Source organism: Stenella coeruleoalba, assembly GCF_951394435.1.
Source record: "Stenella coeruleoalba genome assembly, chromosome: 13".
Lineage (NCBI taxonomy): Eukaryota > Metazoa > Chordata > Mammalia > Artiodactyla > Delphinidae > Stenella > Stenella coeruleoalba.
Window position 1 is genome coordinate 53,125,107 of NC_137159.1, and position 14,296 is coordinate 53,139,402.

General features: G+C 46.6%; 1 protein-coding gene across 1 annotated transcript in view; it reads right to left on the reverse strand.

Annotated features, from left to right (window-relative positions):
* The window catches only part of PRKCE (protein kinase C epsilon), a 510,565-nt gene extending 497,004 nt beyond the window's left edge, over positions 1–13,561 (reverse strand). Inside the window, exons 1-2 of the mRNA XM_079940859.1 lie at positions 12,968–13,561; positions 12,220–12,763 (exon numbers count right to left, since the gene is read on the reverse strand). Coding sequence (XP_079796985.1) covers positions 12,220–12,567 — 348 coding nt within the window. The 5' untranslated portion in view covers positions 12,568–12,763; positions 12,968–13,561. The remainder of the gene's footprint in view (positions 1–12,219; positions 12,764–12,967) is intronic.
* Between the last annotated feature and the right edge of the window lie 735 nt (positions 13,562–14,296).

Here is a 14,296-nt window from a genome sequence, read left to right on the forward strand (position 1 = left end):
GGGGTCACCTGAGAAGAGCTAAGTGTGGGATTCTAGTTCTGCACACTTGGAATTAGCAAACCCTGAATTCCTGTTGCTAGCTCATTTCAGGGAGGGAGGGAAGTAGGGACTGAAAAAGGTTTTGCTTAAGACTCCTTAGCTGGGAATTACTGAACAAAATCTTCAAAGCACAATTTTACCTGTATCTAGTAAGAAATATTAATTGCAGATATTTCCCAATAATAATTAACTGCCATTTTTTTTAAAACTTCCTAGAAGCTGGGCACTTTCACATTTCTCATCTAATATTACAATAACTCTACAAGACAGCTATTATTCCCCTTTATAGATAAGAGGCTGGTACAGATATAAGTCAAATAATTTGCCCAAGATCATGCAGCCAAAACTGATAAACCAGAATTCAACCCAGGATGGACTGACTCCAAAGCCCACACAATTTTTTTTATGTTCATGAATTTGGACAAGCCACCACTCAATTACATGAAGGATGCTACAAAGCTATTCTCCATCTCTATTAGGCCTATCAAGAAATAAACAAAGGAAAATTAACTGGAAATACAGGATGAGAGACTGATGTTAGCCCTCAGGATAGTTTTCCTTGCTAATAAAGAGTTCAATATATCACGAGTGATTTTGTTCAACACTGTGCTCTGAGCAAAATTCCTAGAACATAGAAACTATTCAATATGTATTTGTTGAATGGCTGGCCGGCTAGTTGGCTGGCCAGCTAGACAGATGGATAGATTAATGAATGAATACCCCATGCTACTCACTGTTCCCTTTTATTGGATATCTTATTCCTTGGGGTTTTTTTGTGTGTGTTTTGTTACTGAAGCAATTATTTTTGGAATGCATTCTTACTTTAATCTCACTGATTTCCTGACTGCCCTCATAACCCAAAATGCTAGAAACTGCCAGTCCAATATTCTTTATGGTCTCCTTTCAACTTAGAGGCTCCCTTCCCTGTCTATTCAGATTCCATTTTCTACAAGGACTGGCTCCAAATCTTACCAAGAAGTCTCTGCCAACTATCAGAACCCACAGTAATCCCCCCTCCTGTGAATTCCCACAGTTCCTCGAGTTCACTTTCATAAAAGGGTGTTACCTTTGAATCCCCAAGTGGCCCACTTGAGGAAGTCCATTCTTTCTTTTTTCTAATTATAATATTTTGCAAAATATGTCCACAAAACACTAGCTCTATGGTGCTAACAGTTTTTAACAAGTAAGAGCATTCTATGACAAAATAATTTTGGAAATAAGTGGTTCCACGCAGAGTTATACAAGTCCCTTTGCTACAGGCCATCTTGGAGTCTTTAATATACTAATGTGCATTTGACTCTGTAACATTTCCCAAACTCTTTGATCACAGCAACCTGAAACTATTTGAAAGATATGCTGGCAAATACTGGTCGATCACATGCTCCATCCTTGCTGGCGGATTGATGATTCGATCAGCTGCCCCAAACATTTTAGGTAATCATCAGTCTGGAAGGTAGAGAGATGGATTCACAGACCCTGCATTCTAGAAATTCTGCTTGCTTGTTTGTTTGTTTTTAGAATATCCTTTGAATGGCTCAAGGATACAGAGGGCTCCATTTTAAAAATAAGAGTATTTTTGTGGGCCTTGAACACTAGGCGAAGAAGTGAGCTTTCAAAAATAACTTTGTGATTTTGATCACAACAACGAAGAAGGATGAGGAGGGGAAAAGGCAGAAGCTGGAAGTTTCTCAGGGGAGACAAGACTTAGCTACATGGAGACCAATAAAGATAAAATACTATCAAGTGCTAGGTTGAGCACAGTCAAGGCCCCAAATGCAGACAGCCAAGTCAGGATCGTTGTTCACATAGGCCTTGCTAAGTCTCTAGACTGTGCAAACTCCTGCTTTCACAGACGTGGAGTTTAAGGTCCAATGCCACTTGGTAATAGAAGTCACCTGACTCACCATTCAACAAATTTTTCAGGGAAAGAAGAAGGTATTAGCCAATCCAACTCTGAAGAGGTGAGGTCTAGGTGTCCCCAGGCTCTGAAAGTTTTGTGAAGAGCTCTCCTTCTTAGCTGTAATTTTACATACCAGGACATTTGTGTTATTCCTTGATTAATATTGTGTCTCCTACTAGTCTATACACTCCATGAGATCGGGGACCAGCTTCTAGCATGGTGCCTGGCATATAAGGTATTCAATGAATATTCACTAAATGGCTGAAAGGATGGCTGGAACAATGAAGGAAGACTCCTCTTTGTCGACTGGTTAGAATCTTTTGTGGGTTCCACCATCCTTCTTTTCAGCACTGTACTGGATGATGAACTTCTAAGAGGGGCAGAAGCTAAGTTAGTCCGATGAAAGAGTGCTGCTTATTTAAGATTCTACAAGACAGACTCCAAAGAAGCAACCTTTTACTCAACCCACGGATGAGGGAGTAGGTTACATGCACCTTCCGAGTGGCTCATACTCTGACTAGCGTTGAAGACACGTCTGCTCACAAAATGCTTACATCTGAGAATTTTTAGGGCAGTGAAACTGCTTCATATAATACTATCATGATGGATATATGTTATTACACATTTGTACAAACACAGAATGTACAACACCAAGAGCGAACCCTAATGTAAACTATGGACAGTGGGTGATTTTGATTATGGTATAGGTTCATCAGTTGTAACAAATGTACCTCTGGTGGGAGACGCTGATAATGAGGGGTCACATGCATACATAGGGGGTGTATGGGAAATCTCTGTATCTCTTCTCAACTCTTCTATGACTCCATGACTGACGTAAAAAAAAAAGTCTTTTTTTCCTAATATATAAATAAACCCAGAATTTATTTTAAAAGAAGAAAACAAGATGCTTACATCTGGCTGCAGAAAGACAATGGGCACCAAGAGTTGCTCTAGTCTGAAAAAAACAAACAAATCTATTCAAGAAGGACATAAGCAAACTCCAAGTCAATTTTTTCGTCAATAATTAATCATAGATGCACCCGCTAAACCCTTCTTGAACCTGATTACACCCTGAAGCTGGGTCAGTAGCTCAATGAGTTTATTCCTTGCTGGCAAATGAAAGTGACTTTTCACTAGCTTCAAAACTAACTCTCTGAGACTTCAAGGTGAGGTAGAGGGGACCAGGACGGGGGATGGGGGGGAGGTCCTCATTCCTGAACCTGGCTCTGGTGACAGGCTTGTGCCCCTCCTCTTCCCAGGCAATAGACACTACAGAGCTCAATCGTATTCTGTACGGAGTTTCCATTCCGTTTAGAGGTCGGCGAGGTACAAGGACAACAGTCCGTCCCTGTCCTTCCCGTTCTCCCAGCACAGTGCAGAGTTTTGCCCACTTTGCATGGTTCCTGCCAGAAAATTAGATTTCAAACAGGTGCAGCCTGCTAATTAGCATTATAATAGATTGTAATTACTTAGCAAGCCCATATATACCCGGAGGGACTTGAAGAGAAATATAATGTTTTGCCAAGTGTAGCTTTTACTTATGTTAAATACTGCAGGCCTGCTCCAGAGTTCTTTTCAACTAAGTGAAACCCCTGGAAGCTTTGTCTGCATGTGCTTCAACGAGCTCTGTGAGTTCAGGTGCTGGAATATAAAATTTCACTTCTTGTTGCTGCCAATTACAAAGGGTGTTGCATCTAAAGCCCTTATGAGAATTTAAACTTAGTTTTAAACTCTGCGAAGGAAAGACGAGTGGGCCTTTTCCTTCTCCCCCTATCACAGCACCTTGCATGGGCCCTGAGCACCCACAGGGTATACAGTTCCCTCCTTCAGAAACCTCAGATAATCATTTTGTTCCGTAATGGTTATACAGCATTTGTAGCCTTTACTTTTTTTTATTTTAAATTTATTTTATTGAAGTATAGTTGATTTACAATGTTGTGTTAATTTCTGCTGTACAGCAAAGTGACTCAGTTATACATATATATACATTCTTTTTCATATTCTTTTCCATTATGGTTTATCACAGGATATTGAATATAGTCCCCTGTGCTATATAGTAGAACCTTGTTGTTTATCCATTCTATATATAGTAGTTTGTATCTACTAATCCCAAACTCCCAATCCATGCCTCTCCCATCTCCCCTCCCCCTTGACAACCACAAGTCTGTTCTCTATGTCTGTGAGTCTGTTTCTGTTTCACAGATAAGTTCTTTTGTGCCATATTTTAGATTCCACATATAAGTGATATCACATGGTATTTGTCTTTCTCTGTCTGACTTACTTCACTTACTATGATAATCTCTAGTTCCATCCATGTTGCTGCAAATGGCATTATTTCACTCTTTTTATGGCTGTAAGTGCTCCGTTATGTATATGCACCACATCTTCTTTAACCATTCATCTGCCGATGGACATTTAGGTTGTTTCCATGTCTTGGCTATTGTGAACAGTGCTGCTATGAGCATAGGGGTGCAGGTATCTTTTTGAAGTATAGTTTTGTCCGGATATATGCCCAGGAGTGGGATTGCTGGATCATATGGTAACTCTGTTTTTAGTTTTTTGAGGAAACTCTATACTTTTTGGAACCTTTATTTTTTTGTGACAGCTTCCACCCTTAAAAATGGTTTGAGGGCTTCCTGGGTGGCGCAGTGGTGGAGAGTCCGCCTGCCGATGCGGGAGACGCGGGTTCGTCCCCCGGTCCGGGAGGATCCCGCATGCCGCGGAGCGGCTGGGCCCGTGAGCCATGGCCGCTGAGCCTGCGCGCTCCGGAGCCTGTGCTCCGCGACGGGAGAGGCCGCAGCGGTGGAAGGCCCGTGTACCGCAAAAAAAAAAAAAACTAGCAAAAAAAAAAAAATGGTTTGACAAGGACCTGCTGTATAGCACAGGAAATAATATTCAATATCTTGTAATAACCTGTAATGGAAAAGAATCTGAAAAAGAATATATATATATATATATATATATGTATGTCTGTCTGTGTGTATATATATATACATATATAATTTTTTACAATGTATATGTATAGTAAATCATCACACTGTACACCCTAAATGTATATAATTTTTGTCAATTATATCTCAGTAGGCTGGAAAAAAATAAAGAAACCTCAGACTTGATAGAGATGCTTCAGCTTGGTGCAAATTGCCTCATGGAAACAATACAGCATTCTCTCACAAAAAGATCCATCTTTAAGGATCCCATAGATTTTTATAAAATAAAATATCCTCTTCTCCTGCCTTATCCTTACTTCTTTCAACCATACAGAAAGATCGTTTAAGGAATTCACTCAACTGCTTATCTTACTGGTCTTCCCAACTAGACTTCCTACTCCTCAGAGGCGGGAATGATACCATACACCACTCTGTTTTATCAAGCCCCCAGTATCTACCACAGTGCTAGACCACAGAGGGTGCTAGGGGAATACACCTTTGTTTGACTAAATTCATTCTTTAACGCAATGGTGTGCCAGGAATTGTTCTGAGTACCAAGAATAGAGCAGTGAACAAAAACCTCCACATTTATTGAACCTCTGTTCTGGTGCTAGAGATGAAGACAAATAATAAAACTATATAATATATAAGATAGATAAGAGCTAAAAAGCAAAAATAAAGCAGGAAAGGAGCATATAAAGTTTCAAGGAGAAGAGTAAAATTTTAGACAGGATTGTCAGAAAAGGCCTTACTGAGAATGTAACATTTGAGTAAAGACTTGAACCATGAGGGTATCTGAGGAAGGAATATTCTAGAAAGATGGAATAGCAGGTGCAAAGACTGAGGCAGGAACATAGTGAGTAAGTGTAAGGGTGTCAAGTGGGTCAATGTGACTGGGAGAGGACTGAACGGTGAGGAGTACTGGGCCATGGGGTCAGAGAGGTCATAACAGGAGGCCTGACCATGGTGGCCTTACAGATGGTGATAAGGGTTTTTACCCTGAGAGGTCTGTGAGCAGAGTGACATGATCTGTTGAAGTTGGGGCAGGGGGTACCACTTAGGAGGCTGTTGAAATAATCCAGGCATGAGATGACTTGGACTTGGGCCAGAGTGGCGTCGGCAGAGGTATGGAAAGCTGATCAGATGTGGGACATATTTTGAAGGCAGAGACGAGAGATGTTGCTTCAGGGACTGCATACGGGGCAGGGTGCATGAGAATGAGAGGTGTCAAAAATGGCCTGGGCAATTGGAAGGATGGAGTTGCCGTTTCTTGAGATGGGGAAAACTACGAGAGGCTTAAACTGGGGAGGGGGGACATCAGGTTGGGACATAATTGAGTTTGAGATGCCCTTTATACCATCATATGGCCATGACAAGAAGGCAGTCGCATATATGAGTTGTGAGTCTCAAGAGCAGGTATGGGCTGGAATTAGGAATTTAGAGTCAACAGCACTGAGAATGTATTTAAACCCATGAAACTAGATGAAATTGCTACAGCAAAACCAAAAGAGCAGCTCCCAAATATTCTTATTTCCAATTACTCATATGCTTCAATAAATAATTAACCTTTGACTCCAGAGGTCACAGTTCTAGACTTTCCAAAACAATCTCATTTCAAGTAATTCTAATATTTCCAAAAAGGCAATTGTTAAGGGTAACTAAATCAACTTTATTTTTAGACAATGTGAGACTTCTCATATAAATACATTCACAAATCAAAGAGAAAAATATCTTTCACCAGACAATATGTTCTGATTTAAGATTCTAAAACTATGAATAGACGCACATAACCCTTCAATTATTAATAAAAATTGTTAGAATGTACTGTAGCCTGGCCCCTTGCTAAGAACTTTACATAGATTCCCTTATTTCTCACAGCAACCCTAAGAGGTAAGAACTATTATGTTCCCATTTTACAAACAAAGAAACAGACTTGAAGAGCCTAAGTCACGTACCCAAAGACACCCAGCTAGTGACTGGTCCAGGCATCCTGCAGTTAGAGCTCACAGATTCAGGGCGAGGGGCCCACTGAGGAGCTAGGGAGCTGATGGTCTTAAATATTCACTAGATCTGCTGCTGGTCAAAGACAGAGAAAGAGGAACAGGACAGACAGACAAGGCCTGACAGCCCATGAGGCTCGAGGCCCTTTAACTTCGGGCACCCAAAGTCAAGCAGCTCTCCATGACAGCACTGGATCAAGAATCACTCTTAGTGATTAAATAAGTAATTATGTACCGTGGGGAGCAATATTTAATTAGATGGTTAAGTATTATATGAGTCGGTAGGAAGTAGAGCAGGGAGAGATCTGGAACCTCAGGTGCTGGGGGACGAATTCAAGGCATAGGTGCCCACAAAGTGGGTGTGGACCCTTCCCAGGTCTTCGGTGCCTCTTTCCAGACCATCCCACCTCACTCTATTTAAATGATAATAGAAGTTTTCAGAAATCCTCCGAAAGATTGCCTTACGAGAGTCCTGAAGACAGAGGAGATGGGCCTCTAGGCAGCGTATATCAACACGGGCTCAGGCCACCAGCAGAGCAGACTCAGCTAGGGTAGTTTCACTGGAACACGTGTCCTCAGGCTCTGCCCAGGGCACCACCATCTGAACCACTAGGCCCCTCTGTTTGGCTTTGGCTTTGTAAGACTCTCCCCAAGGGCTTTGGGGCCCAGGGGCATTGCCAGCCCCCCCAAGCCTAACCTCTCCAAAAGGGGCATCGGCCTATCCCCCAGGGTCAGCAGGGTGGGATAATTTTAAGAAGCTACTTTGGAAAAATGAAACAGAAACACTAGAGTCCCATTCCTTGCCAAATGAGACTCCCCGAATGAAAAACATTTTGGAGGCTAAGAAAAACTGGCTTCCTTAGGTCCTGTATAATAATCAACTCAGGAAAGAACCTTCTCTAGGGCCAGCCCCATGGTAGGTTTAGGGGGACATAACAATGATAGCTATAGTTGTTAAACATTCACAGAGCCCTGACTGAGGGCCAGGCATTGGCTTATGCACTTTATGTGTTCCTTCTATCCCATGACAAGCCCGTTTTCATTACAGGTAGGGACTTGTACTATCCCCACTTTTTACAGAGGAAGAAACAGAAACACAGGTTATATCACTCCCTAAAGGTCTCGAAAGTAGTTGGTGGTAGAGGTGAGATTCAAGTCCAAGCAGCCAGGCTCCAGTGCTCTGCCCTTAGGTGCTCTGCCACGCCACCTCTCAGACAATGACTTTCTGTCATTAGCACTGTTATGAGTGCCTCTTCCACAGGATGAAGCATGGGAGTGACACCAACCAAAGATATCTTCAGAGGCAGGAAGGGGAGAACAGGAGAGAACTGAGGCTAAGGATATAGACTACTGAGGTGACAAAGAGCAAACTCCAGAGTGTGACAGGACCAGCCAGCTGTAGCGGCACGCTCCACCCACCCTCTCTGCTATCCCCCTGCTCCCCCATCATCTGTCCTAAAATGCAAGCGCGGCTCCAGCCAGCATCCATTCAGCCTCTGGTTCTCACGGGAATCCCAAAACTTCTAGTCTACCCAATCCTGCTTATAAATCTTGCTTTAGGAACGATAAAAGTCCATTCAAAAATCTCAGGACATTTCTATGTACAAAGTCTTGGTACATTAATTATTTCTATTCTAATTCAGTGTTTCTTAAGGTATGGTCTGGTCAGAATCTCCAGGACATTTTGTTAAAAATGAGTATTCCTAGCACTCGTCCTAAATTACAGAATGAAAAGCTCTGAAGGTGGGGCAGGAGAACCTATATTTTTAAGCCCCTCAACCAGTGATTCTTCTGCACACCAAAGTCTGAGTAGCGTCATTATCTAGTTCGTAGGAAACAAGCTATGGCAATAGTATTTAATGGGATTCTGCTTCAAGTACAGATGCAATCTTCCCCTCTCTCTGTAATAAGTTTTCTTTAAAGCAATCCCTTTTGTCATCAGAACTGATACATCTCTCATGGTCTGGAGAATAATGATCTCAGCCTGGTTTTAAACATTCTAGAATCCACCTCAATTTTCTAAACTTTCTCCCGCTCCAGTGTTTCCAGAGGGTGGCCCCCGTGGCACTAATGATTTTAAGAGGCATCTGAGATAAACTTTTCTTTTTCCTTTAGAGGCCCAATGTCTATGTTAATATAAATGAAGAAAAATTGTAACTGCAGTATCCAAACCTGTGATTTCATGAATACTGGGGCTTCAGTGGGAAATAAAAGCATCAATGTTTAAAAATATTAAATAAATATGTAATAGTACAGGCAGTACTCAGATAAAGGTCTTACATTTGGGAAACCTCAAATTTGCCTTTGTCCTTTCTGACAGGCACCATCAGTTCCAGCCATGTGTCTCTGACCACAGGCATTCTCTGCCTTTATTCCAGAATGTCCGTGCCCATGGAACACTATCTCCTCTTATAAATGTCTCTTTAAGTGTTACCCATCATTTCACACCCAGTTCATGCCTCCTTCCAGGAACCTCCAGATTCTTCCAGCCACCCCAGCACACTCCCTTTTGGAATTCCTGTAACATACTTAAGGTACCACTCATTTATAACATAATCGCTACTTAAGTGTCTATATGGATCTATGCAGTGTCATTTCCCTAGTGAAACCGAGCCTCCTGAGAGTAACCCATGGTCTCTTTTACTCCTGGATTACCCAGAGAGCTAAACGTCCCTGGTTGGATCCGAGCACAAAACAGGAACTCAGTGACTACGTGGGAACTCATCATGTAGCTGAATGAAATGTTCCACAGCACTGAGAGAAGTGGCTGTTGCAGGCCCTCTGCATCTCCTTACTCCAGGCCAGATTTCTCAGCCACATCTCTCCTCACTGTCAGGTGAAGAGCACAGAAGCCAGAGCCTAGGAAATTCTACCCAAAGGTGTGATTCTGTGGGTGTCCCCTGGCCGACAGGGATGGGAAAGGTGACCTCAGCCATTCCAGTGGCAGCTTGTCTGTTTCCAAGGGCCAGTCACCTTTGCTGCTGCATCCTCACCCTCAGTCTGGAAAAACCAGAATGGCCAAAGAACCCTCGTGCAAACAACCACAAATGGGCAAACAGAACAAGCTCCACTACTTGATTCATCCTGTGACTTTGGCCTTTCCGTATCTCAAGTTTTTGAATCTATCCAATACCTGTCATATCTAATACATACTTGCTATAAGGCAAAAGAAACACTGATTTTGAAAGCAGTTTAAATTATCAGGTACAATAAAAACATCAGGGACCACAGCACATGACTCTGCAAGGAGAATTAGACTGGGAGGCCAGAGGGGTCAGTTCTCCACTGGGCCAGCCGTGAGCAATAGGAGGTGTGGTCCCTCCTTCCAACTCTGCCCCCTTTGCTTGTCACATGACCTCAGGTACCCACTTAGCTGCTCTGGGACTCAACGTCCTTGTCTGTGAAACTTGCCTGTGCACTAGATGATCTGGTCTAGGGCCAAGTTCCACGTGAATTTGAGTACCTTAGAGAATGATAGCCAAACAAGACTAGTGCCCAATGCACACTTCACTGGACATGCTCCAAAGTGGGGATGGCGCCCCAATGTGCCCAAGATTTGGGTGGGCCCCAGCAAAGCATCATCAGAGACACTCAGACACCTTTCCCTCCAACCAGCATCTGCATATGGATAAAAGCAGACCTGCTGTTCACCCTACCTGCTCTCTGCCTCACTGTCCAACTCCTTCATCTGAATACACGGCAAAACGCCCCATCTCCTCACTACCACAGTCATAGCTTTTTCTTCCCCTTCACGTTCTAAAACAACAACAACAACAACAACAACTTGAAAACCACCGGTTTTTGGTGTTAAGATTTGGCTTTGAAATTAGTTATACCTTCAGCTCCCCCTCAGACATGCACCGCTTTCATGAGTGAAAGGACTGGAGGCCAGTGTGGAGAGGAAATGGGGAATGAGTGGGAATGCCAGTGGTGCGAGGGAGGCAGTGGCAAGGGCCACTGGTGAACTGGAATGGAATGGAATAGCATTGTGTTCTTTGGGATTCCATAAAGGTTTGCCTGCTTCCCAAAGTGTAAGCCACAATCTCCTAGGGCTATACTTGGTGTGGTCTGTTGGAGCTTCCCTGTAAGCCCCGTAACCATGGTTTCGGGCAGACTACATCACAGCTGTGAGCATAAAGGGAAGAGGCTTCTTCCTATTTTCCCCTAAAATTCCATATCCTTAAAATATATATACATCTATATATGCATATATACGGGTGTACGTATATGTATATATATGTAAGGCGATATGCCAAGGTGATTCATGTGCAACCTCTGACCATAGGACAATCATGAAGTTATTCATTTTCAATAATTAAACACCTCTCCATGAGGATCAGATATCTCTCTTTTGGGGTAGACCAAAAAACCCTGAAAACATATATACCCAGAGCCACACCTGCTCTTGGTGGAAACATGTAACAAATCTGAAAATAAAGAAATCCATTTCCTAATTGAACACCTTCCCCCTAAAAAAGAGCTAAAGCAAGCTTGCTTCTCCCTGCTTCTCCGAATGCCAAGGTTTAATGCATTTGGCTTATAGTAGGTGCACAAGGCCTGTTTCCAAGTCCCTAATATTTTGACAATGTCATCAATTAACTCAGTCTCATACTTAGTATCTCATTGCACAGTGTCTTGAAAATCAAAACAGGGAAACGACATAACTTGAAGTCGGATTCAAAGCGCTGACTTCCAATTACTCACTAGCAGAACCATTTGTAGAATACAACACTCGTTCTGGATGGATAGGCAATGCATTGGGCAAAACCAGCTCGGCCGATGTTTCTGGGACCCTGAAGGGGACTAGAGGAGAAGACATTTTTCTCCCCGTATGTCAGCAGATGAGCTAACCGCCAGGCAACAGAATAGAAACGAGCTAGCTTCCTCCCGGAGGGAAAGATAAAACAGCTCCTCAGTGCTACGCAGGACAAAGCCAGGACGTGCAAGAAGCCTTCAGTCTAGGGCTCCACGTGCCTCTCCAAGGACGGAGGAACCCACACACACACAATCACACACAGCCAGCCCACCGCGCGCCTGCAGAAGGCGCCGGGTTCTCCGCCAACCTTCAGCACCGGCGGCTCGGGGCTCCCAGCTTGCGAGCTCCCTGTAGCACCCGCTGTCTGGAAGGGGCAGAGGGCCGTACCCTCTTTCCAAGTCTCTTCTTCCTTGCCCCAATGCCTACTTCTTCCCAGCTACGAAGTGGACTGTGCTTCCCCAAAGTAATTGAGACATACACACACACACCTCAGATGGCACTAAGACCCTGCGCCCCACGACCAAAGCCAAGGCCAAGAGTCTTCCCCCCGGAACCCCAGAGCCGCGCTCCTGGACCAGGAGGCGCCCAACTCACCCAGTCCTCGAAGTGGCGGCTCCCGTTCTGCAGCAGCTCCTCAAACTGGATGGTGCAGTTGGCCACGAAGTCGTCGTAGCCGATGGGGGCATCATGGAAGACGGCCAGCTCGATCTTGCGCCCGTTACACACATCGGTGACGAACTCGTCGTGCCAGGCCGGGCTGTTGGTCTTCTGCTTGGTGGCCGTTTGGCCGATACGCGAATCGTCCACGTTGAGGGCGATGTAGGGGTCGAGAAGGAAAGTCTGCGGCCGGGGTCCCACCGCATGGCGCAGCGACCAGGCTGTGGGTTTCAAGCTCACGGCCTCGCAGATTTTGATCTTAAGAAGGCCATTGAACACTACCATGGTCGGGGCGGGGAGTAGGGGCCGGGGTCACTCCGTCCGCCCCGAGGGCAGGAACGAAGAACCGACGCCGCGGCGCTCCGAGCACGGGGACTCCTGGGTCCCCTCTCGCCCCACCGCACACTCTCCCTACACCTTGTAGCGTTGCGCCCTGGCGCGGGCGATTCTCAGCCAGTGCATGTATTTCCTCACCGGGTTCCTAACGGAAAACAGGGAGGGGGGGAGAGCTGGGGGACGTCCGTGTTTGGAGCAAGTCTCTCCCCCCCCACCCCAACAGCAGCACCTCCAGAAGAGGAGATGAGGTGCTGGCTCCGCTGCAAGCCGCGGGGGCTGTGTCGTCGCCTCGCCGCCTCACTGGGTCCGGGCTGCGGGGAAGCGGGCTCCGCGCCCGGCGCTTACCTACCTTTCCGAAACATAATCCCCGGGAAATTTCGACTCCGAGAGGGGGAGGGGGCGGTGAGACGGGGCGGGGACGAGAACCGGGGGCGCAGATTTCAACCCGGATCCTCTTCGCACACCCAGCGCCTGCCTCTGACCGCGCGGGGCGGGGGGATGGACCAAGGGATGTGCAGTCTATCCGGAGGGATGCATGTCGAGAGGAAATGGTCCTCCTCGGAGCCAAATTTTTAAAAATCCACAAGCCACACGGCCAGCCCGGCCGCCTCCTCCTGGGCGAAGCCGCGCCGCGCTTCAGTCGGCGATCGGGAAGCGCCAGGAGTCGGGAATCTCACATCCGCGCGGGGTCGGGAGTCGGGGTGGCCGCCGCTAAGGCTCGGGGCGCAGGCCGGCAGCGGGCGGTGCGCAGCGCGGCGGCGGGGACGGGACTGCGACTCCGCGCGGCCCCACCTCCCGGGCGCCGGCGCCCGCCTGCCGCGCTCCCCGCGTCCCAGCTCTCGGCTGCCGCTCGCTCGCCGCCCGCCCGCCCGCTCTCCCCCTCGGTCTCTTCTCCCTCCGTCGGTGTGCGAGCGAGTCTCCCTCCCTCTAATGCAGGAAATGCGCAAAAGACGTCAGTGTGTGTGTGTATGTGTGTCTGTGTGTGTGTGTCTGTGTGTGTGTGTGCACGCGCGCGGGCGCGCTCCTGTGTTTGGGGAAATAGAAAGTTTTGCCGGTTGGGGGAGCAGTACGGGAAAAGTGAGCCGAGGAGAGGACGACCGAGAGCGGGCGAGCCTGCCGGGGTCGCGGCGGCGGGCGGAGGAGCCAGACCGGGACCCCGCGCGGGACCCCGGAGAGTGGCGGCCTTGGGGGCTCGGGTGCGAGCCCGCCGGCTGTCGATACCTGGTCTGTGGTCTCCGCCGGGAGACGAGCGGGCCGCGCATCTCTCCAGGCTCTGTGGCCAACACTGTCTTTTAGAGCCGAGGGTGGAGAAGTGGCAGGGGTCGCGCAGCCGGAGAGGACTCGGGACCCTCCCCCGGCCCCACCCCTCCTCGGACCGTGGCTGGCAAGGGCAGCCTGCGGAGTATTGGTCGGTCTGTCTGTCATTCTGTCCGGAGACGCTCTGCTCCGCGGTCGTGGGGGAAGGGGGAAAGGGAGGGGCGTGCAAGGCTCCGTATGAGTTTTAAAACATTTATTCTCTCTTCCCTTTCTTTGGGGGCATTCTCCCTTTGGGGGTCTGTCCCAGACTTATCGGGCTGCGAGAAACTTGTTGACAAGTGAAAGCTTAGTAGCACCCTGGCTCGGTTTGTGTGTTTGTTTATATTTTACGAAGTGACTTCATATTTACTCTGGACCTTGC